Genomic DNA, 24,391 nt, shown 5'->3' with positions numbered 1-24,391 from the left:
CAAAAGCACAAGTAAGAAAAAAAATAATACATTGGTCTACATCAAAATTAAAACCTTTTGTGTGTAAAAGGACACTATCAGCACAGTGAAAAGACAACCTATTGGAGGAAATATTTGCAAATTATACATCTGGTAAGGGATTAATACTCAAAATATATAAAGAACTCCTACAACTCTACAATGACAAAAATAAATACATGAGCAAAGGATATTTCTCCAAAGAAGATATACAAATAGCCAATAAGCACATGAAAAGAGGTTCAACACCACTAATCATTAGGAAAATGCAAATCAATGAGATACCACTTCAAACCCATAAGGTTTTGTAAAACACACACAAACACTCACAGACAATAACAAGTGCTGGCAAGGATGTGGAGAAACTGGAACCCTTGTGCATTGATGGTGGGAATGTACAATGATGTAGCAACCTCAAAAAATAAAACATATAATTACCATATTATCCAGCAATTCCACTTCTGGGTATACTTCCAAAGAACTAAAAGCAAAGACTCCAAAAGATATTTGTACACCCATGTTCATAGCAGCACTATTCACAACAGCCAAAAGGTAGAAGCAACCTAAGTGTCCAACAACAGATGAATGGATAAACAAAATGTGGTATATACAGTTGGCCTTCCATATCTATAGGTTCTGAATCTGTGGATTCAATCAACCTTGGATCAAAAATATTTGAAAAAACAATTCCAGAAAGTTCAAAAAAAACTAAAACTGGAATTTGCCATGCACTGGCAACTATTTGCATAGCATTTACAATGCATTAGGTATTATAGGTAATCTATAGATGATTTAAAGGATATGGAAGAATGTGTGTAGGTTACATGCAAATACTACACCATTTTATTTAAGGGATTTGAGCATAACCAGATTTTGGTATCCCTGGGAGGCTCTAGAACCAATCTCCTGTGGACACCAAGGGATGACTGTACATACAAAAGACGTATTATTTAGTCTTAAAAAGGAAGGTGTATATAAACAGCTCATACAACTCAATATCAAAAAAACAAATAACCCAATCAAAAAATGGGCAGAAGGGACTTCCTTGGTGGCGCAGTGTTAAGAATCCATCTGCCAATGCAGGGGACACGGGTGCCAGCCCTGGTCTGGGAAGATCTCACATGCTGCAGAGCAACTAAGCCCGTGCGCCACAACTACTGAGTCTGCACTCTAGACCCCATGGGCCACAACTACTGAGCCTGCGTGCCACACCTACTGAAGCCCACGCGCCTAGAGCCCACGCTCAGCAATAAGAGAAGCCACCACAATGAGATGCCTGCGCACCACAAAGAGTAGGCTCCACTTGCTGCAACTAGAGAAAGCCCGCACGCAGCAATGAAGACCCAACGCAGCCATAAATAAATAAATAAATAAATAAATAAATAAATAAATAAATTTATGTATTAAAAAAAAGTGGGCATAAGACCTAAACAGATGTTTCTCCAAAGAAGACATACTGCTGGCCAACAGGCGCATGAAAAGATGCTCAGCATTGCTAATTATCAGAGAAATGCAAATCAAAACTACAATGAGGTATCACCTCACACCAGTCAAAATGGCCATCATCAAAAAGTCTACAAACAATAAATGCTGGAGAGGGTGTGGAGAAAGGGGAACCCTCCTACACTGTTGGTAGGAATGTAAATTGGTGCAGCCACTATGGAAAACAGTATGGAGGTTCCTCAAAAAACTAAAAATAGAGTCATCATATGATCTAGCAATCCCACTCTTGGGCATATATCTAGAAAAGATGAAAACTCTAATTCAAAAAGATGTATGCACCCCAGTGCTCACTGCAGCACTATTTACAACAGCCAAGATATGGAAGCAACCTATGTGTCCATCGACAGAAGAATGGATAAAGAAGATGTGGTATATGTATATACAAAGGAATATTACTCAGCCATAAAAAAGAATGAAATAATGTCATTTGCAGCAACATAGATGGACCTAGAGGTTATCACACTAAGTGAAGTCAGACAGAGAAAGACAAATATCATATGATATCACTTATTTATGGAATCTGAAAAAATGATACAAATGAACTTATTTACAAAACAGAGATAGACTCACAGACATAGAAAACAATCTTACGGGGCTTTCCTGGTGGCGCAGTGGTTAAGAATCCACCTGCCAATGCAGAGGACATGGGTTCGACCCCTGGTCCGGAGGATTCCACATGCCGCAAAGCAACCAAGCCCATGCGCCACAACTACTGAAGCCTGCACGCCTGGAGCCCACGTTCTGCAACAAGAGAAGCCACCAAAATGAGAAGCCCCCGCATGGCAACGATGAGCAGCCCCCGCTCGCCGCAACTAAGGAAAGTGCATGTGGCAATGAAGACCCAACGCAGTCAAAAAAAAAAAAAGAAAACAATCTTATGGTTACCAAAGGGGAAGGGATGGGTGAGGGATACATTAGGAGTTTGGGATTAACAGATATACACTAGTATATATAAAATAGAAAAAAAGAGGAAGCAAATTTTGACACATGCTACAACATGAAGGAACCTTGAAGACATTATGGTAAGTGAAACAAGCCAGTTACTAAAGGACAAATATTGTATGATTCTACTTCAGTAAGGTACCTAGAGTAGTAAAATTCACAGAAACAAGGTAGAATGGTGGTTGCCATTTGCTGGGGGAGAGAGGAGAACGAGGATTTATTGGGTAAAGAGTAACTTTATAGGGTAAAATTCATAGGTAAAGAGTTTCAGTTTGGGAAGATGAGAAAGTTCTGGAGATGGATGGTGGTGATGGTTGGACTGGCTCTATCACTATATTAACTAAGAAAAAGCCACAAAGTGGTGCTATGCCAGTTCTAGGCTTCCATCTTATAAACATCTGGCATCTTTTGCTTTTTGTGCTTTTGGGAGCCCTAAGTCACCATGTAAGAAGTTCAGCTGCCTCTGAGAGCAGAAGCCCTGAGACTACACAGAGAGAGAAAGAGAACCTACTATGCTAGCATCCCAGGTGAGCCTCCACGTGACTCCAGACCCAGCTGCCATCCAATTGCTACTGCATGAGAGACCTCAAGTGAGACCAGCAGAGCCAATCAACTCACAGAAGTGTAAAAAGACTATAAAATAGAAAGGTGGGTTTTTTTTAAAGCCACTAGGCTTTGAGGTGATTTGTTATGTTACAAACACCTTCCTGCCACCTTTCAAGTTGAATCTTGAAATCCTGTGTATCTTACAAGACCCAGAACAAATGCCACCTCTTCTGAAAAGCTTTACTTGAGGGGGTAATGTTTCACATTTTAAAAAAAATGCTAGATATAACCTACTAATTTTTAATAACAGCTTTATTGAGATACAATTCACACAGCATTCAATTTACCCATTTGAAGTGTACAGTTCAGTGGTTGTTAGTACATTCACAGAGCTGTGCAACTACCACCATAATCAATTTTAGAACATTTTCATAACCCCTCCTCAAAAAAAACCCTTCCAATTAGCAGTCACTCCCCATTTCCCCCCAACCTCTCCTTCCACTGTCAGACCTAGGCAACCACTGATTATTTTCAGTCTCTACAGATTTGCCTTTTCTGGACATTTCATATAAATGGAATCACACAATATGTGGTCTTTTATGTCTAGATTTTTTTTGCTTAGAATGCTTTCAAGGTTCATCTAAGTTGTAGCATGTATCAGTACTTCAGTCCTTATTTATTAGTGAATAATATAGTAAATATTCTTGAACTGAAATATTTGTGCTTGAATAATTTCTCATGATAATTTCATAGAAATAGAAATGACTGGCTCAAAGTGTGCCCATTTAAAATTTTTACAATTATTTCAAAATTTGGATAGTAACTCCAAAAAGGTTATGACATACACACTCAACCAACAGTGTGTTTTTCCTAACCCCTACAGGTACTGATTAAATTTTAACTATTTTCTAATCTGATAGGTGAAAACCGATGTCTTATTTTAAAATCTTTGTTTCTTTAATTATTAGTGATCCCTGAGCTTTTTTGGTCATTTATGAATTAGCTATTTGCACCTTTTTAAGTAGATTCTTCATCTATTTCTTTTTGACTTAATTATCTTATATTAGAGATAAGCAATCCTTTGTAAATGTTGTGAATATTTTCTCTCAGTTATTACTTCTATATCTGTGATTATGATGTTTCTCAATATAAAGAATTAGGAAAAGTCTTCCGTCTTTACATTTCCTTTTTCAGAATTTTCCCATTTATTCTTTTTTTAAAATTAATTAATTTATTTATTTTTGGCTGCATTGGGTCTTCGTTGCTATGCAGGCTTTCTCTAGTTGCGGCGAGCGGGGGCTACTCTTCGTGGTGGTGTGCGGGCTTCTCATTGCTGTGGCTTCTCTTGTTGCGGATCATGGGTTCTAGGCGTGCGGGCTTCAGTAGTTGTGGCACGCAGGCTCAGTAGTTGTGGGTCGCACGCTGTACAGCGCAGGCTCAGTAGTTGTGGCAGATGGCTTAGTTGCTCCGCGACATGTGGGATCTTCCAGGACCAGGGATTGAACCCATGTCCCCTGCATTGATAGGCGGACTCTTTAACCGCTGCACCACCAGGGAAGTCCCCCCATTTATTCTTGAGCATTTATTTTTCCAGATGAAATTGCCAGTTTTTAAAAAACCCTATTAGAATTTTTGGGGGGAACTGTGCTCTTTACAGATTGATCTATAGGGAGTTTACTTTTTATACGTTCCTTCTCCCTAACCCATTATTCAGGTTTTATTTATGGCACCCAATTGTTTTTGGGTTTTTTTTTAACATCTTTATTGGATTATAATTGCTTTACAACATTGTGTTAGTTTCTGCTGTACAACAAAGTGAATCAGCTATATGTATACTTATGTGGGGTTTTTTTTAAGTTTTCTTTACATGGTTTCTATGCATTTCTTTAAAGTTTATTCCTAGATTTGAAAAAAAAAAATTTATGTTATTACATGGATGAAATCTTTTCTTCCAATATACTTTCTGACTGAGTATTACCTTTATAAAGGAAAGCTATTCGTTCTCTCATACACTAACTTTATATTTGTCTTAGTGTTGCTGATATCTTAAGAGACTAGTTGAAAAATAGGTCAATATGATTCAACCAGATTGCATAGATATAGCATTTTTATTTATTTATTTATTTAATATTTATTTGGTTGCACCGGGTCTTAGTTGCGGCAGGCAGGCTCCTTAGTTGCAGCTCCAGGGCTCCTTAGTTGTGGCATATGGGCTCCTTAGTTGCAGCACACGAACTCTTAGTTGCGGCATGTGAACTCTTAGTTGAGGCATGCATGTGGGATCTAGTTCCCTGACCAGGGATTGAACCCAGGCCCCCTGCGTTGGGAACGCAGAGTCTTATCCACTGCGCCACCGGGGAAGTCCCAGATATACCATTTTTAGATCAACACTCAGCACACTGATAATAACAGGTGCTGGTGAGGATGCAGAGAAACTGGAATCCTCAAACACTGTTAGTGGGAATGTAAAATGGTGCTGCTGCTTTGAAAAACAGTCTGGTAGCTCCTCAAAAAGTTGAACATTTGTTACCATATGACCCAGCAATTCCAGTCCTAGATATATATCCAAGAGATATGAAAACATATGTTCACACAAAAAGTTGTAACCAAATGTTCATAGAAACGTTACTCATAATAGCCACAAAGTGGAAAACAACCCAAATGTCTATCAATTGATGAATGGATGGGTAAATAAAATGTGGTATCCATACAATGGACTATTAACCATTAAAAAAGGATTAAGTATTGATACTTTATACATCATGTCTAGATTAGGCAAATCTATAGAAACAAGAACTAGATAAGTGGTTACCTAGGTCTGGGGACAGTGGGGGAAGGAGCTTGGGGGAAATAGAGAGTAACTGCTAATGAGCATGGGGTTTCTTTTTTGAGCGATGAAAATGTTGTAAAATTGATTGTGGTGATGGTTGTACACTCTCTGCACAAATATACTAAAAACCACTGAATTGTACACTTTAAATGATAAATTATATCTCAATAAAGCTATTTAAAAATATTTAGTGCAGCATTTTTATAAAAGTGAGTTCGATAACAAAGTAATATTCCAGCCCAAAAGCAAAGCCTGTTTTAACTTGCCTCAAAGAAATAAAGCAATTCTTTTATACAGACTCACTTTCTCAGTTATGCAAATTTCTCCCAAATTGCCACACACATGAAAGTGTAAGTCACATAATTACACTCTACTTTTTGACATAGGTTTTAAAGAATAACTTTCGCTTCTATAGAAGTATATTTAAGTGCAGGCCAAAGTTTAAAAATAGAAAAGCAACATAAAAAAGAATAATGAAAATTTCACATTTCAATAAGTGTGCAAATTACTCTTCCAGTTAGAAAAATAAGCCAGCTTAAAAAAAAAGAAAAACAAGCCAGTTGACTAAATTAATTCCAAAGAATGAAACAGTCAAAGAATTCTAGGAACAGAATGAATCTGAAATATAATGAATGTTTCATTTCTAATTTTCCAGATGAGGGACCTGAGTCCATGCTGGCAAATACATTTAAGCTCACCTCAGACTGTTTTCTAAACAATGAGAAATATTATATCATTCTCTCTCTCTCTCTGTCTCTTTCTCTCTCTCTCTATATATATATATATCTCACACATGAATGATATCAATGAATGCCTTATAAGCATCTTGATTTTTAAAAAATTTAAACGCTAAATCCAATTTTCTCTAGACTCACTAGCTGCTTTCAATGTCCTAATGGCCTATTTCTACAAAAATTTCCAAAAAAACTTATAAGATAGAACCAAATTCAACACCCAGCAAACTATGACTTCCACAGTTCAAGTGGCTTCTGCAGTTAGGATGATTTTACTGCAGTAGTATGAATTAAAAAAACCCAAACCTTAACGACCTCACTTTCTGAGCAACCTCAGGTAAACCACTTCTTTAAGATGGCCCCTGATTTCCTTATTTGCAGAAAAAAGAAGAGATGAGACAAAAATTGAGTAAATGCTATCTGTAATGGACTGGGAGTATCTTAACAAAAAGGAACTTCAGGGACTTCCCTGTGGTCCAGTGGTAAGACTCAGTACTCCCAATGCAGGGGGTCCTGGTTCAATTCCTGGTCAGGGAACTAGATCCCGCATGCATGCCGCAACTAAGAAGCTCACATGCCACAACTAAGAGTCCACATGCTGCAACTAAGAAGTCCACGTGCCACAACTAAGAAGTCCACATGGGACTTCCCTGGTGGTCCACTGCTAAAGAATCTGCCTTACGATGCAGGGGACGTGGGTTCGATCCCTGGTCAGGGAACTAAGATCCCACATGCCGCGGGGCAACTAAGCCTGCATGCCACAACTACTGAGCTCGCACGCCTCAACTAGAGCCTATGTGCCACAAACTACAGAGCCCATGCATCCTGGAGCTCATGTGCCACAACTAGAGAGAGAAAACCTGCATGCCACAACTAGAGAGAAGCCCACACACCACAATGAAGAGCCTGTGCACCGCAACGGAAGATCCCGCGTGCCGCAACTAAGACCTGACGCAGTGAAAAATAAACAATAAATAAATCTTTAAGAAAAAAAAAGGAGTCTGCATGCCACAACTAAAGATCCCTCATGCCACAACTAAGACCTGGCACAGCCTAAATAAATAAATAAATAAAACAGAAAAACAAAAAAGGAACTTCAGAAATAAACACAAAACAACACAAAGGAAACATTCAAAATACATATAAAATGAACAACTAAATTAAGAAAAGATCATTGAAAAGATTACAAGTCTCTATGAAAAATAAACACAATTCTGCATCAGGATGATAGGATTATGGATGCAGTTTTTGAAGTTTTCTTTATAACTTTAAAAACTAACTTAGTATTAAATTCTTAACTGGCATATACAAGATATCAAAGGTCTAGAAAAGACTTTAAGGAGTTGTGTGTTGGAGAAAAATGTTGTATTCTCAACTCATATCAACCTAATTAGATGGTTACATGCTCCTGGAGCAAAGGAAAAATCAGCCAGACATTACAAGCTGTATATCATCTAGATAAATGTCATATAAAATAAATTACGTTCTTAGGAAATGCCTGAGTCAGGACTTTAAAAAGGAGCATCAAAAATCTCCCAAAGAGGTGTCCTGCAGTACCTTACATACAGGTTCTCTCCCAGGCTCCAGATCCCATCACAATTTTCTCCTATGTTAAAACAAGGGCTATATTACCTACATTGCAAAGATAATGGCAAAACTAAAGATCATATATTTAAAGTGACTCATAGTATGCTTGGTTCATTACAGGTGTGGCTTTTAATATTGCACTTAGATTAAAAGCCATGAGTGGAATTAACCAGTGTTAAAGGTATCGTAATAACCATATTTTAAAAAATGAATTTCTCTCTTTTGCTAGATATTGTCTTTTTGCCAGGCCAGCATCTGCTTGCTGTTGGTTGAAACCTAAGCTAGGTCAAGTATCTGCTTTCAGTATATACCTAGAGATTGATGCTTTTGAAAAACCACAAGGAAGTGTGAAAGTAAAGTTAATCACTGACATTGCGTATACTCAAATCTGTTTTGTTTTTATTGGACTGAATGTCTTTGGTTCAGGTATTATCTTTTCAGGCCAACTGCTTAATGCCTGATAAAGCAGGACACATAACTCAGAAGCAGAACATTCCATGTAGAGTCATCATGAAACAAAAATGAGACAGAAAGCTATGTTTCAAAGCCCACTCAATTACTAAAGTCCAAATTCATATCCTAAAAAAGGCATACACCCAGAGTGAGATCTGCTCAGTTCAACGAATTTAAAGGTAATGAAATCTGTATATTAACCAGCAGGCCTGCTCTTTTTTCAATGCATTTACATTTTCTTTTCACCTATAAAAACAAAGAAATTAGAGCAGTGGACCTCAAAGCATTTGGTAAATATGCAAGATCCAATTATTTATGAGATAACTTCACAAGGTGCTGAACATGACACACATATATAACACTAGTTATATTAGGTACTTTAGCATATGGCTGAATTCAGTGCCCCACATTTGAAAGAATCAACATAGCCTGAAACCAAAGTTGGCAACGTTTAATATTTGCCTGAGACAGCACCTTCCTGATAGATGATAGATAGATGATAGATCTTCCTGATCTTTGAGCCTGCCACAGATTTATAGATTCACTCTCTGCTCCCACCAAGACCTTCCTACTGCCACCCTGCCTCTGAATACTGGGTTCAAGACACTGTATGCCACTTCTGAAAGTCACAGCACTCCCTAAAGGGTTGCATTGCTTAAAATGTAGATTTGCAAAAATTTTCCAAGAATAATATGGTATTTAGGTGGTCATCCTTTCAATATTAGGTCCCATAACAGATAGTAATAGACTTCGGGCTTCTTGCTTCCTTTTTCTGGGAGGTGGAAATCAGTGGTTACAGAAGCATGTGCTAGCCTATCAAGCTGCCCATCCTCAACTTCCACTTCTGGAGAAGATAAACTAACAGGAACTGGATTTAACCCTCCTCCTAAAACAACAGAAAAACTAGACAAAATAAATGAAAAAAAAATGGTTCAAGATATTGGAAATCAAGCAATGAAGGATCAACTGTTTCCAAGTAACTTAAATGGTTATTTAAGTTACTATTTTTGAGCATCCCAGAACAAAGCTCAAAAATATCTATACAAATACAAATATATTCAACATCCAATAAGGCAAAAGTCAAAATGTCCAGAATCCAATAAACTATAAGCAGGCATGTGAAGAAGCAGGAAAATATGACCCATAACAGGAGAAAGATCAATCAATGGAAACTGACCCCGAACTGACACCAATATAAGAACTTGTAAACATGGACATTAAAAGAGTTATAATTATATCCAATATGTTCAGAAGCTATGGGTATTGAGCATGTTAAGTAAACATGGAAGATATTTTAAAAGACCCAGATTTAATGTCTAGATAAAATGCTACAATTTCTGAAGTGAAAAATACTCTAGAGGGAATTCATGGCAGATTAGACATTGCAGGAGAAAAGATTAGTGAACTTGAAAACATAGCTATAAAACTATACAAAATGAAATGCAGAGGAAAAGACTGAAAAAGGAAAAAAATAAAAGAACAGAGAGTTAGTGAGCTTTATGACAAGTTTGAGAAGCCTAATATACATGTAACTGGAGTCCCTGAAAGAGGAATCTGGTGACAGAAAACAGTATTTGAAGAGATAATGGCCAAAATTTTTCCAAATTTGATGAAAACTATAAACCCATGGATCCAAGTAGATCAACAAATCTCAAGACAAGAAACATGAAGAAAACTGAACTAAGGTCCATCATTATCAAATTGCTTTATCCAGTGACAAAGAGAAAAATCTTAAAAGCAGCCAAAGAGACACATTACATAAGAGAAACAAAGGTAAAGATGACAGCAGATTCTGCATCAGAAACAATGCAGTACAAAACAGTGTACTGAATGAAAAAAAATTATCAACCTATAATTATTTACCCAGCAAAATTATCTTTCAAAAACAAAGATGACCTCAGGAATTCCCTGGCAGTCCAGTGGTTAGGACTCTACACTCTCACTGCCCTGGGCCTGGGTTCAATCACTGGTTGGGGAACTAAGATCCCACAAGCTGTGCGGTGTGGCCAAAAAAAACCAAAACCAAAACCAAAAAACAAACCAAAAAAAAAGCAAAAAAACAAAGGTGACTTATAGGCAAATTCACAGACAAATTCATAGAGACAGAAAGGCAAATTCATAGAGACAGAAAGTGTTAAGTGAGGTTACCAGGAGCTGGAGGAGTGGGAATGGAGCTGGAGGAGCTGGAGGAGGGGAGTTATTGTTTGATGGGTACAGAGTTTTTGTTTGAGATGATAAAAAGTTCTGGAAATGGGTAGTGAGGATGGTTGCATGACATTCTGAATGTGCTTAAATGTCACTGAATTGTACACTTTAAAAAGGCTAAAATGGGGACTTCCCTGGTGGCGCAGTGGATAAGATTCCGCGCTCCCAGTGCAGGGGGCCTGGGTTCGATCCCTTGTTGGGGAACTAGATCCCGCATGCATGCCACAACTAAGAGTTTGCATGCTGCAACTAAGAAGCCCACGTGCCACAACTAAGGAGCCCGCGAGCCCTAACTAAGGAGCCCATGAGCCGCAACTGTGGAGCCTGCCTGCCGCAACTAAGACCGCACACAGCAAATAAATAAATAAATATTTTTTTTAAAAAGAGGTTAACATGGTAAAATTTTGTGTTATGTATAGTTTACGACAATTTTTTTAAAAAGAATTTTAAAAAAGGAATATACTAGTTCTCCACCTACATGAATAAACCTCAAGACATAAGGCCCAGTTTAAAAAAAAAAAAAAAAAAAGGGAAGTTTCAAAATATGTGCTGAATAATGCCACTGATATAAATTTAAAAGCACATAAAGGGAATTCCCCAGCGGTCCAGTGGTTAGGACTCAGCGCTTTCACTGCAGTGGGCCCGGGGTTCAATCCCTGGTCAGGGAACTAAAATCCCTCAACCCGCATAGCATGGCCAAAAAACTAAACTAAAATAAATAAAAGCACATAAAAACACTATACTTTGTCATGTATACATATAAAAAGTGACAGATTAGTGGTTGCTTGGGGGTGGAGGGATAGGAGTGCGAAGACAGTTTAGACTATAAACTTATTCTATGGTAGTAGTTGGCTCTTACAGAGGGAAGGAAGACAATGCAGCTGGAGATGGGGTTGCCAGCAAGAAGGACAGAACTTCGCAGAGACCAGAGCATGCTTGAGAGCATGTCTGAGAGCCCTGGTGCCCTGCTGGACTCCTATGGTCTCTCTTGCTTCACCTCTCAACACATCCCCACCCCACCACTGCAAGGGGTTTCTCCCAGGTGGGCCCCAGTCTGATCCTTTTGCCTTTCAGGCATCACCACAGCCTGGTATATAAATGATAGCAGCCAGAATTTACTAGGCAGAATGTCTGGGGCATGGAGCTGGGGCAGAGGCCAGAGCTAAGAGAAGTGCTTGGGGACTTCTTAAAGTTAGCTATCTTCTCGTGGGGTCCTCTACCCGCTGGGAGTACAGAAAGACTTTCCAGGGACTACCAGGCACAGACAGTTTTTTAAAGGTATCCATCTCCTCAACTTCCATATAAACTCCTTTCTAAAAACCATCTGCCTGAGAACATGCCTGGACTGCAGTACCCCATATCTCATCTCCTCAAATTTTTTTTTTCCTGTTTCACTAAAAAAAAAAGCATATATACCTACCATATGATCTAGCCATTCCACCTCTAAGTATTTACCCAAGAGAAAAGGAAATATATATTCATACAAAGACTTGTATGTGATTGCCACAGCACCTTTATTTATAATAGCCCAAAACTAGAAACAAACTCAATGTCCATCAACAGATGAACAGATAAACAAATTGTGGTACATCCACATGATGGAATACCACTCAGCAACAAAAAAAAACCTACTGATACACACAAAACATGTATCAATAATTATGCTGAGTGAAAGAAGCCAGACCAAAAATGCAAACTAATCTATAGGGACAGAAAGCAGATCAGTAGTTGCCCGGAACGGAGGAGCAGGAGTGAGGAATTGCAAAGCAGAAGGAAACATTCAGGGGTCATAGATATGTTCTCTACCTTGCTTGTGGTGATGGCTTCCTGGGTGTCAAACTTCATCAAATAGTATACTTACAATATGTACAGTTTATTGTATGTTAATTATACCTCAATAAAGCTATTTTCAGAGGAGAAGTAAAGATACGGAAAAGCGAAAAGAATTCATTACCAGCAAACCTCCACTGCAGAAATGTTAAAGGAAGTTCTCCAAGCAGAAGGAAAATACCAGTTACAAAACAAGATCTGCTCAGAGGTGCTCGGATTTTCTTTCTTATTGATGTTGATTTTCATTTTTGAATTTTCAGGTTTGGAGTCACGATACTGCTATCTAAATAACTGAAGTTACACTGAATATACATTCAGTCAAAAAGTTTTCCCTCACTGTTTCTTTCTGACATGATTACCGCTATCAGTGCATAGTGCTGGGGATTAAAAAAAAGTATGAAGAATGATTTACTATTTTAGTTCTTAACATACCAGCTAAAATTACACCAGACTGAAGATGTTTGGAAAACATCACATCAGAGAAATACGTTTCTTGCCATCCTAAGTATGGTTTTGTTGCATCTTGGCACTCGACTTTTCCCCCCATGATCAAATCAGATTTTATAATGCAAGTCAGGAAGAAGCTTCACCTCCCAGAATCCAGAAACACTCCATGCTCTTTATGGCAAAGAAAGTTTATACTCATTTGAAATTTCCATGAAACTCACCTACTAGAGTCAACAGGACGTGAATTAAAGAACTATATCCAAATAATACCCTCTCCCACTCTGCAAGTCACCTATATTTTCAACTGTTTCCCTCACATAGTCCTTTACAGGGTGTAAAAAAAAAAAAAAGGAATTCACAAATGCTATTGGTAAAAGTATAACAAGGGGTACAATATTTTTGGAGGTCAATTTGGTACCACCTATCATCAAGGACACATTCCATTTCAGGGAATTTACAAATAATATAGTACAAGTGTCCCCAAAATACATGCACAAAGATATTCCCTGCACCAGTATTTTTGACAAACTGCAAACTATCCAAATATCCATCAAAAGGGGATTAGTTAAATAAGTTATGGTACAACATTGTTATATAATACTACATAGCCTTTAAGAGGAACGAGATAAATCTACATGCACTGATATGGGGAATATCCTGGTGGTCCAGTGGTTAGGACTCCACGCTCTCACTGCTGAGGGCCTGGGTTCAATCCCTGGTCAGGGAACTAAGATCCCACAAGCCGTGTGGTGTGGCCAAAAAAAAAAAAAAAAACCATGGATATGACAAGCTACCTACAAGATGGTAAGGGAAAAAGCAGGTTAAATAACAGCTTGTATAATATTAGTCTATTTGTAAGACAGAAAAAAATTGTTACCCTATCCCTTCTAGTTGTATATTCACAGAAAGAGATACCATAAATTCGTTCATAGCAGCTATTTCTGGGGGTCTGAAGATCTCCAGAGACACTTTTTCCTTCAAATAAACCAATATTTTTGTTAAAAAGCATGCATTATTCTCAATAAAAACTTTAACAAGAAACAAAATACCCAAAGGCTAGTGACAGAAATTACTAGTGTCTAGTAAAAGAGAAGTGACACAGTTAAGTTTAAACCGGGTATTCAGACCCTGAATAAATTAGAAATTATAGAATTAGAAATTTAGAAAATACTCAATATTAGATGTAATATTTTTAAAGCACATCCTTAAGGAAAAACATTCACACTTATATAGGGAACTAAAAACTCACATTTATCATGCCCTGCCCCACACTCTCACTGCATATGAGAACGAGAATATGATTGTTACAAAATACTATTCATTCTAAAATGTTTAGTTAGATTAAGCAAACCAGTTTTTCCACATGCACATCAAAACAAATCAGTAAAACTAGTTTTGAACACAAAGAAAAAGAATGGTTGTCATAAATCTGTGTAAAGAAATGAAGTATGATCTTTATTTGCTCTGATATAAAATCCCACAATTAAATGTTTAGCTTCTAGAACAATGTTTCTCATAAACCAGAGAAATCAAATTATAGTCCTGTCTTCCACTGATCCTAGAGAAAATTTCTTCTCCATATAAGCATGCCCCAATGCCTACATGGCTAAAAATAAAGATGAAAAATTACAACTGAAAAATAATTGCAAGGAGCTGAAAAATAATTACTACTGGCTCTGTAAGCCTAAAATTAAGAAAAGACTGGTATCAGAATTCACCAGTGTAAAAAGGATCACATGGGAATCAACAGACCTTAATGAAAAGTTTAACCTTTACTTGAATGAGGCAAAGGCTACAGTTTTAGAGTTTCCCCAGAAAATTAGGACACTTAATAGCTATTTAGAGAGAAAGAACTATGAGTTACACTATAAAAGGATAAGGCTGTTTCATCAGAGAATTAATTTAATTTACTATGTGAATCTGTTAATTAAAATACATTATTAGGTTAAGAAAAAACAGAATAAACTGCAACTCCTAATGCTTAAATCTCCAATAACTGACATAAAAGTAACTGTGGAAAGGCTTGCTACCACCCTTTGTACAATTCACAAATATTTTTTGAGCATGCTACTATTGAGTACTGCTCTAGGCACTGGAACTCCATGGAAAAGACAAGATCTCTGCTGTCCTGGAGCTTACATTCTACCATACAAATAAGATACAAAGTGAATAGGGGTTAAGAGGCTTCTTGGAGGACATGACATTTGAATTAAGACCTGAATGACAAGAAAGAGACAGCCATGAGGCAGTCTGGGAACAGAACTCTCCAGGCAAAGACAATACAAAGTATAAATGTACTATAAAAATTTTAAATGGACTGTCTCTAAACCAATTTCTTTTAATAAAACACATTATCTAGGGAATTCCCCAGTGGTCCAGTGGTTAGGACTCCACGCTCTCACTGCTGAGGGCCCGGGTTCAATCCCTGGTCAGGGAACTAAGATCCCACAAGCCGCGCAGTGCGGCCAAAATAAATAAATAAAATAAATAAACTTCTGAAAAAAAAAAAGCATTATCTAGTGATTCCTATGTGTACTACAGTTTGAAAACCACTGAATGAAAAGACCCTAAGTGGAAAATAAATGACATGAAATGATCAGGACAGGATTAAAATAAAAATAACACTGGCTCGGGTAAGAACCAGTTGATTGATGCTAACTATATTCTTTCTTCTTTCTCTCTTTTTTTTTTTTGGGGGGGGGGGCTCGCTGTGTGGCTTGCAGGATCCCAGTTCCCCTACCAGGGACTGCACCCGGGCCACATGGGGTGAAAGTTCCGAGTCCTAACCACTAGACCGCCAGGCAACTCCCTATGCTAACTATATTCTATGCGCTGTGCTAAATTATATAGTCTCATTTTCAGGCTGAAGACATACTGTGAAATATCCACACCATTTATAATTAACAATATTTAAACAAACCTTTAGATAGAGAAGGTCAAAAAGTAGATGAAGAGATGAGAAAACTCAGCTTACTCTTCAGTAGTACAAAATTTAAAATACAAATCTAGCTAGCTAGATTTTCAAAAAATCTGAGGCTGGTGAAGGCAAGAGTGAAGGGATGCTCTCATTCAATGTAGTTGTGCCATAAATTGTTTCAACGTTCTTAGAGAGCAAACTGTCACTATCTACCAAAATCTACAATGTGCACATTCTGCACATTTGCTACAGAGAGAGTCCCACACAACAGCACAAAATTGCATATAAAAATGTTCCTTATATACTACTTATGATAGCCCCAAACTGGAAACAGTCCAAATGTCTGTCAATAAAAGAGTAAATAAATCATGAAATACCTACAATATGGAATATTATGCAGTGTTTAAAAAAAAAGGTAATGATGCAAATTGATGCACACTGAAATGAAAAAACATCCAATACAGAATATAAAAGGGAAGTACTGCTTAATGGTTCGTATACATTTTTTGTGTGTGTGAAATAAAGTGTGCTTATAAGTGATGTATAGAAACAAGAAATATTTGTATATGCATAGACTATATCTAGAAGGATATATACTAAGCTGTGGTTTCCTCCCTTAGGACTAGGATTGGTGAGGGAAGAGAGAAGATAAAGGGCAAACAGAAGACTTCTTTTTAAATTTCATGATCATCTCTTTTTTTTTCCCAAACAGTAAACATGGATTACTTTAGAGAAACTTTTAAAAATGGCCTTAAAAAATGAAAATGGGCTTCAGTTTACCCATAGCTTGAAGCTGGAATAATATCTTTTCACGGCTCTTCATATCACGGAACACAGAAATGGCCAGCCCCAAATATTGAGCTAAATATTAAAATGACATTGCTTAAAATGAAATTCCATTGGTATTACAATTAATAGAAAACCATTATACAAAACTAGTATATTTAGACATCTTTCAACTACACTTCAATGACATTCCATCATGTAAAATAAAGTCTAATGTGGTCTGTAAAGCCTTCTGGGATCTAGTCCTATGCTTCTCAAACTTTAATACTCATGCAACTCACCTGTAGATCCTGTTAAAATGTAGATTCTGATTCAGTAGTCTGTGATGGGGCCAGAGAGCCCCCTTTTCTATTAAGTACTACAGACTACACTTTGAGTAGCAAGGATCTAGCCCAAGTTCCTTACCACTCCCCATCCTTAACTTTTAAAATTAATTAATTAAAAAAAAAATTAGAAACTAGTTTTATTTTAAGCACCTGTCCCTCAAAAGTCATTTTTTAAAAAAGTGAATTAACATCAAATCTCAATTTTTAACAAGCCCTTTTGGGGCAGCAATAATAGCCCTTATGAAAATCAGCATCTCATCCGAATAGTAACTGATTAATATTATAATTATTTTTTGGGAAAAGTTGTCTCTTAAAAAGCAGCATTAGCGTAACTAGGCTCCCACGGCTTCTGGTTAACAGGTTAAATACAAAAACCCTACACCACCTCCAAAGTTCCCACCACAACCCACAAAGCTGCCAGATCCACCTCCACGACCTCTTCACGATCTGCAGACTGCATTTCTTGTTTAAAAAGGGCTTTTTTCACTTCACAATTATGCCCGTTAATAGTGTGGTATTTCTGAACAACAATTTTATCAACTGTATCATGATCATCAAAAGCTACAAAAGCAAATCCTCTCTTTTCTCCACTCTGCCTGTCTTCCATGGTTGAAAGACCAACTTCTATGGTTTCAATCTTGCCATACTTTTCAAAGTAGACTCTCATATTCTTCTGTATCTTCTTTAATACCACCAACAAAAAGTTTCTTCACTTTCGGAAGGGCAGCAGGCTTTACAGAATCCTCTCTAGAAACAGCTCTCTTTGGTTCCACTAAACACCCATCAACCTCAGGGCAGTCCTGCACTCACTGCTGCATCCACCTCTTCAATGCTAGAGTAAGTCACAAAACTAGAGGTCCTGGGACGTTTTGTTTGGGGGTCTCTCATCACTGCACAAACTGTAAGTGTGCCCCATTTCTCAAAATGTTCTCTTAAACTATCATCTGTAGTTTCAAAGCTTAGACCTCCAATCAACAGTTTTCTCAACAGCGCTGGTTCCTTTGGATCATGGCCCTCCTCCTGGTGGCAGCAGGCTGGGAGTGACCTGGTGGTGGTTTTACCTCCATTCTGAGACCAGACTCACCTCTTCCAACTCCAGTTCAATATGGGACTGCCAGAAGGAGGCCTCCCCATACTTTCAATTTAGTGAATTACTGCTCTTCCCACACACACCATGTTCTTCATACCTCTGTGCCTTTTTAGATATTATTCTTTCTTTCTGGTTCTCCCCTCACCTACTCCACTTCAAAAACTTTTACTCTGTTATACGTTTAGTTCAAACTTTGCAAATATTTCAGGCATATGCAGATGCTGTTTCTTTTGTATTCTGAGGCCCCTATGCATTCAGGTTCAACTGTCACTTTTGTTTTTCACATGTCCATCTCCCTGTGGAGTTTGAGAATAGAAAGTATCTATCCTCAACACACACATATTCAATAAATGTTTTCTGAATCAAGTTTTTGCCACCACCTTTGAAATAATGGTTGTCACAATCACTTTTACACTTTTTTTAAAACATTTTCTTTAAAGAATATTTTCTGTAAAGTACTGTCAAATTATTGAAAGTAATGTCTTAAAATATAAGGCAACATATATTCAAAATTAAACTAAAATGTAACACTATTTAATGAGATGTTTACCTTATTGCTGGGAAAAAGTCACATTAATTTCACTATATTTAAGGGTAAAAAGGGCAAAACAAAGTTGTACTCTTTGATACTCAAATACTTGAAGGAAAATAAGAATGGCATCAAATTTCTAACATACCTTTCCCTCCTTAAGTTAATTAGGACTTTTATTACGTTTTAAAAACAGGGCTTCCCTGGTGGCACAGTGGTTGAGAATCCGCCTGCCAATGCAGGGGGCATGGGTTCGAGCCGTAGTCTGGGATCCCACATGCCATGGAGCAACCGAGCCCGTGCGCCACAACTACTGAGCCTGCGCTCTAAAGCCCGCGAGCCACAAGTACTGAGCCCACATACCACAACTACTGAAGCCCGCGTGCCTACAGCCTGTGCTCCGCAACAAGAGAAGCCACTGCAATGAGAAGCCTGCACACCACAACAAAGTGTAGCCCCCGCTCACCACAACTAGAGAAAGTCCACGTGCAGCAACGAAGACCCAATGCAGCCAAAAATAAATTAATTAATTAATTTAAAAAAGACAAAATGGTACCTTAAATCAAAAGCTTTTGACAAAATTCAACACCCATTTATGATAAAAGCCCTCTAGAAAGTGGGCACAGAGGGAACCTACCTCAACATAATAAAGGCCATATATGACAAACCCACAGCAAACATCATTCTCAATAGTGAAAAACTGAAAGCGTTTCCTCTAAGATCAGAAACAAGACAAGGATATCCACTCTTGCCACTATTATTCAACAGAGTGTTGGAAGTCCTAGCCACGGCAATCAGAGAAGAAAAAGAAATAAAAGGAATCCAAACTGGAAAAGAAGTAAAACTATCACTGTTTGCAGAAGACATGATACTATACATAGATAATCCTAAAGATGCCACCAGAAAACTACTAGAGCTAATCAATGAATTTAGAAAAGTTGCATGATATAAAATTAACGCACAGAAATCTCTTGCATTCCTATACACCAACAATGAAAGATCAGAAAGAGAAATTAAGGAAACAATCCCATTCACCACTGCAACAAAAAGAATAAAATACCTAGGAATAAACCTACCTAAGGAAGTAAAAGACTTATACTCAGAAAACTATAAGACACTGATGAAAGAAATCAAAGATGACACAAACAGATGGAGAGATATACCATGTTCTTGGATTGGAAGAATCAACATTGTGAAAATGACTATACTACCCAAAGCAATCTACAGATTCAATGCAATCCCTATCAAATTACCAGTGGCATTTTTTACAGAACTAGAACAAAAAATCTTAAAATTTGTATGGAGACACAAAAGACCCTGAATACCCAACGTAATCTTGAGGGAAAAAAACAGAGCTGGAGGAATCAGACTCCCTGACTTCAGACTATACTACAAAGCTACAGTAATCAACACAATATGGTACTGGCACAAAAACAGAAATATAGATCAATGGAACAGGATAGAAAACCCAGAAATAAACCCATGCATTTATGGTCAACTAATCTACAACAAAGAAGGCAAGGATATACAATGGAGAAAAGATAGTGTCTTCAATAAGTGGTGCTGGGAACACTGGGCAGCTACATGTAAAAGAATGAAATTAGAACACTCCCTAACAGCATACACTAAAATGAACTCAAATAGATTAAAGACCTGAATGTAAGACTGGACACTATAAAACTCTTAGAGGAAAACATAGGAAGAACACTCTTTGACATAAATCACAGCAAGATCTTTTTTGATCCACCTCCTAGAGTAATGGAAATAAAAACAAAAATAAACAAATGGGACCTAATGAAATTTGAAAGCTTTGCACAGCAAAGGAAACTATAAACAAGACAAACAGACAACCCTCAGAATGGGAGAAAACATCTGCAAATGAATCAGTGGACAACGGATTCATCTCCAAAATATATATACAGCTCATGCAGCTCAATATTAAAAAAACAAGCAACCCAATCCAAAAATGGGTAGAAGACCTAAATAGACATTTCTCCAAAGAAGACATACAGATGGCCAAGAAGCACATGAAAAGCTGCTCAACATCACTGATTATTAGAGAAATGCAAATCAAAACTACAATAAGGTATCACCTCACACCAGTTAGAATGGGCATCATCAGAAAATCTACAAACAACAAATGCTGGAGAGGATGTGGAGAAAAGGGAATCCACTTGCACTGTTGGTGGGAATGTAAATTGATACAGCCACTATGGAGAACAGTATGGAGGTTCCTTAAAAAAACTAAAAATAGAATTACCATATGACCCAGCAATCCCACTACTGGGTATATACCCAGAGAAAGCCATAATTCAAGAAGATACATGTACCACAATGTTCATTGCAGCACTATTTACAATAGCCAGGTCATGGAAGCAACCTAAATGCCCATCGACAGACGAATGGATAAAGAAGATGTGGTACATATATACAATGGAATATTACTCAGCCATAAAGAGGAATGAAATTGGGTCATTTGTAGAGACGTGGATGGACCTAGAGACTGTCATACAGAGTGAAGTAAGTCAGAAAGAGAAAAACAAATATCATATATTAACGCATATATGTGGAATCTAGAAAAATGGTACAGATGAACTGGTTTGCAGGGCAGAAATAGAGACACAGATGTAGAGAACAAACGTATGGACACCAAGGGGGGAAAGCGGGTGGGGGGGGGATGAAATGGGAGATTGGGATTGACATATATACACTAATATGTATAAAATAGATAACTAATAAAAAAATATCAAATAGAAGGAGAGCAAAAAAAAAAAAAGTACACAGTCTGCTTCCCTTAAGCGCTACCAATATAATTTGCATTTAAGTTGCTTACGTGCAGTCTTGAGCAATAGATTCTAAAAGCTACAACATTTTGATTGATTGAAATTAAATATAGTTTTATTGTTATAAAAAATTACAAAATGGTATCTTAAATCAAATGCTCACACAGGCAGCCATCTCTTTATTCACTCACCTTCTTCATCTATCCATTTCATGGTGAAAAGCTGTTCGGTGTCGAAAGAACACATGTCTCGAACCTCATTACAAAGGCCCTCAAAGGAGAGTGAAGGTTCAAAATGTGTTATCATGATATCCCTGAAAAAAAAAAGGAGTTTTAAGTTAGACAATGACTAAGACTAATAATGCTCTACATTTTACTGAATGCCTGACAATTTGATGGACTTCAGTTATTTTGTGTGTGCACCACCCTGTGTCGCTTCCAGTAAACTATCTCCGTAAAAAACAAAATACCAATATTGAATAATGCTTAAAGGTAAAAATAGTGATTTTGTGAGAAACCTTAATTCAATCTCCCCTCCTCATTCAGGAAGCCCACCCTAACTGCTCTAACAGATAGTAGTAACACTTTTGCTTTAATGTTAGTTATCAGAAGCTCACTCTTTTGTGAGGCATTCCACTCCACAGACAAACAGCTCTATTACTGACAAACTCTGCATTATACTTAACTGAAATCTCTTTCAATCTCTAGTCCCAGATCTCCCCTCCCCCAAAAGTCTACCTTCATCCAAGAGATGGCCCTTCAAAAATTTGACAAAGGTCTGTCATGTCCTCTTTCTCAGCCCTGACTTCCACGGATTCATCACCCAGATTAACAACTCATTTGCCAAAATTGGTTTTAAAATAGGATTCATATTTTAAGGTAGACACCAAAAAAAATGAAGGAATTGACATAAATGTGTGTTTATTTTTATATTACTGTTGGATAAGTCATAGTACTTAAATAAATCCACCTAGCAGCTACTCACAACGAGACTTAAAAACATAACAAAATGTTTTAGAACAGAAGCCTGGGTTTTGCTCCAGGGAGCCATAAGAAGGTTACCTGTGATCTAATCTCCATGTTGTAGCCAGCCAGTCATCCTTTCAAAGGTAAGTCAAACAGACTGAATGACTCTTAATTTAACACACATATAGTGACCTCTGTCATAAGGGTTTTACAAAATTAATGTAGTTCCTGTCTTTCCTTTGTTTTAAACTCTCCAAATGCCTTTCCCCAAAGTAAAGGGAAATCCAAAGTCTCTAGCAGGGTCTACAAGGCCCTGTGTGAATGGCCCTAGCTGCCCCTCTGACCTACCTCTTCTATCACTGGACAGATAAACCAATGTTTATAGTCTACCATCTACCCCAGCTAGAACGTAAGCTTGATTAAAGTAGGAATTTTGTTCATTATATTCCTAGTGGCCAACGCGGTGTCTAGCACAGAATGGGTATTTGATAAATATCTGTTGAAGAAAGGAAGGAAATGACACTGTGTTAGGGACTGTGCAAGCACACATGTGTAGTTGGAACGTAGAACACACAGTAAGAAATAAGGTATTAAAAATTTTAGACATCTGCAAAAAAGTTAAAACTGCAGTCTTTAGGGGCTTTATAGAAGGTAAGCAGAGAGCCACACATAGAAACTGAATGGCCTTTTCTTGATAATCATTCTCTTTCTAAGCATTGCATGGTTTTCTGCCCCTGCCTCTTGGAACCCTCTTGCCTTAGCTTTCATAACAGTCTGCTTCCCTGGCTCCCTTTCTACTATTCTGAACACTTATTAAGTCTCCTCTGTCTCCAATCACAAGACGTTCTTCACAACCTCTCTCATATTCATTGTCTCTCTCTTTCTGAAACCTAATTCACATTCAATGTTTTAACTATTATCTCTACGTAAGGGTCTCCTAAATCTGTAATTCCAACTCTCTCTGTGGTATTTAAGACTCTTGATAAGCTTGTTCCAATTTCTATTCTCAATGTGATCACACCATTCCTGACACAAACTCTCTATTACGGACATCTGTTTACTCAAACCACCACACATAAGACCTTGATGATCCAAGTATTAATCCTGACCTGTCCTCAGTTTAAGGAGGGAGGTGGGGATCTTTCTTTAATATCAACCTTCTTTCTTCAACATCAACTTTTTTCTTCAATATCAACTTCCATTAAAACTTTTTCAAAAAAAAAAAAATAAAACTTTTTCAACCACATAAGCCTGATGGTCTATACTTCTAAACCTGTCCAACATGTATCTTATGTTCCAATTTTTGTTATTCAACTAGCTATATATACACACATCCTTAGCTAGATTATAAACAGCTGGAAGATAAAAATTCTTGACTTTTTAATATATTCACATAACTATTTACATAATAGGGCCTCAAATATTTCTTAACTGAATGTAGAAGTAGTATTTTCCAGGAGAAACCCAACTTCTAAAAAGTGCACTCTTGACAAGGAAATATCACTGTTTATGTTTCCTTAGCCTATAAACATGTATAGAATATTGAGCATGTTTCAGGTGTTTGAACAAACATCTTATATGATTTTCATAATAACTCTCAAAATAGACCTACTAATCCTGTTTTACAGATTTAAAAAGCATAGCACAGGGGAATATTTGCCAGAGTCTCACAGTTAGGAAACAGAACGCGAATTCAAATCCACATCTCCTAATGACACTCGTGGTGCATGCTGTGATCTGACCTTCCCGCTCTCCACCCCACCTCCAGAATCCCCCATTAGCAATGGAGCATTTGTCATCCCAGCTACCAGGAGTGCTACCAGTAGACATCCCCAGTCTTCAGCCTCCTTCAGAGATGTGACTGCTCGCCTATAGTCAAATCCCCTTCCTGGTCAGCCCA

The 24,391-nt window shown here is 37.5% G+C and overlaps 1 protein-coding gene across 2 annotated transcripts in view; it reads right to left on the bottom strand.

Annotated features, from left to right (window-relative positions):
• PRKCI (protein kinase C iota) overlaps positions 1 to 24,391 on the bottom strand; it is an 80,988-nt gene that overhangs the window by 44,418 nt on the left and 12,179 nt on the right. For both annotated transcript variants that reach the window (XM_007197524.2, XM_057545496.1), the window contains exon 2: positions 21,718 to 21,839. In XM_007197524.2, coding sequence (XP_007197586.1) covers positions 21,718 to 21,839 — 122 coding nt within the window. The remainder of the gene's footprint in view (positions 1 to 21,717; positions 21,840 to 24,391) is intronic.

Source organism: Balaenoptera acutorostrata, chromosome 4 (assembly GCF_949987535.1).
Source record: "Balaenoptera acutorostrata chromosome 4, mBalAcu1.1, whole genome shotgun sequence".
In the NCBI taxonomy this organism is placed as follows: Eukaryota; Metazoa; Chordata; class Mammalia; order Artiodactyla; family Balaenopteridae; genus Balaenoptera; species Balaenoptera acutorostrata.
This window is presented reverse-complemented; position numbering and strand designations above follow the sequence as displayed.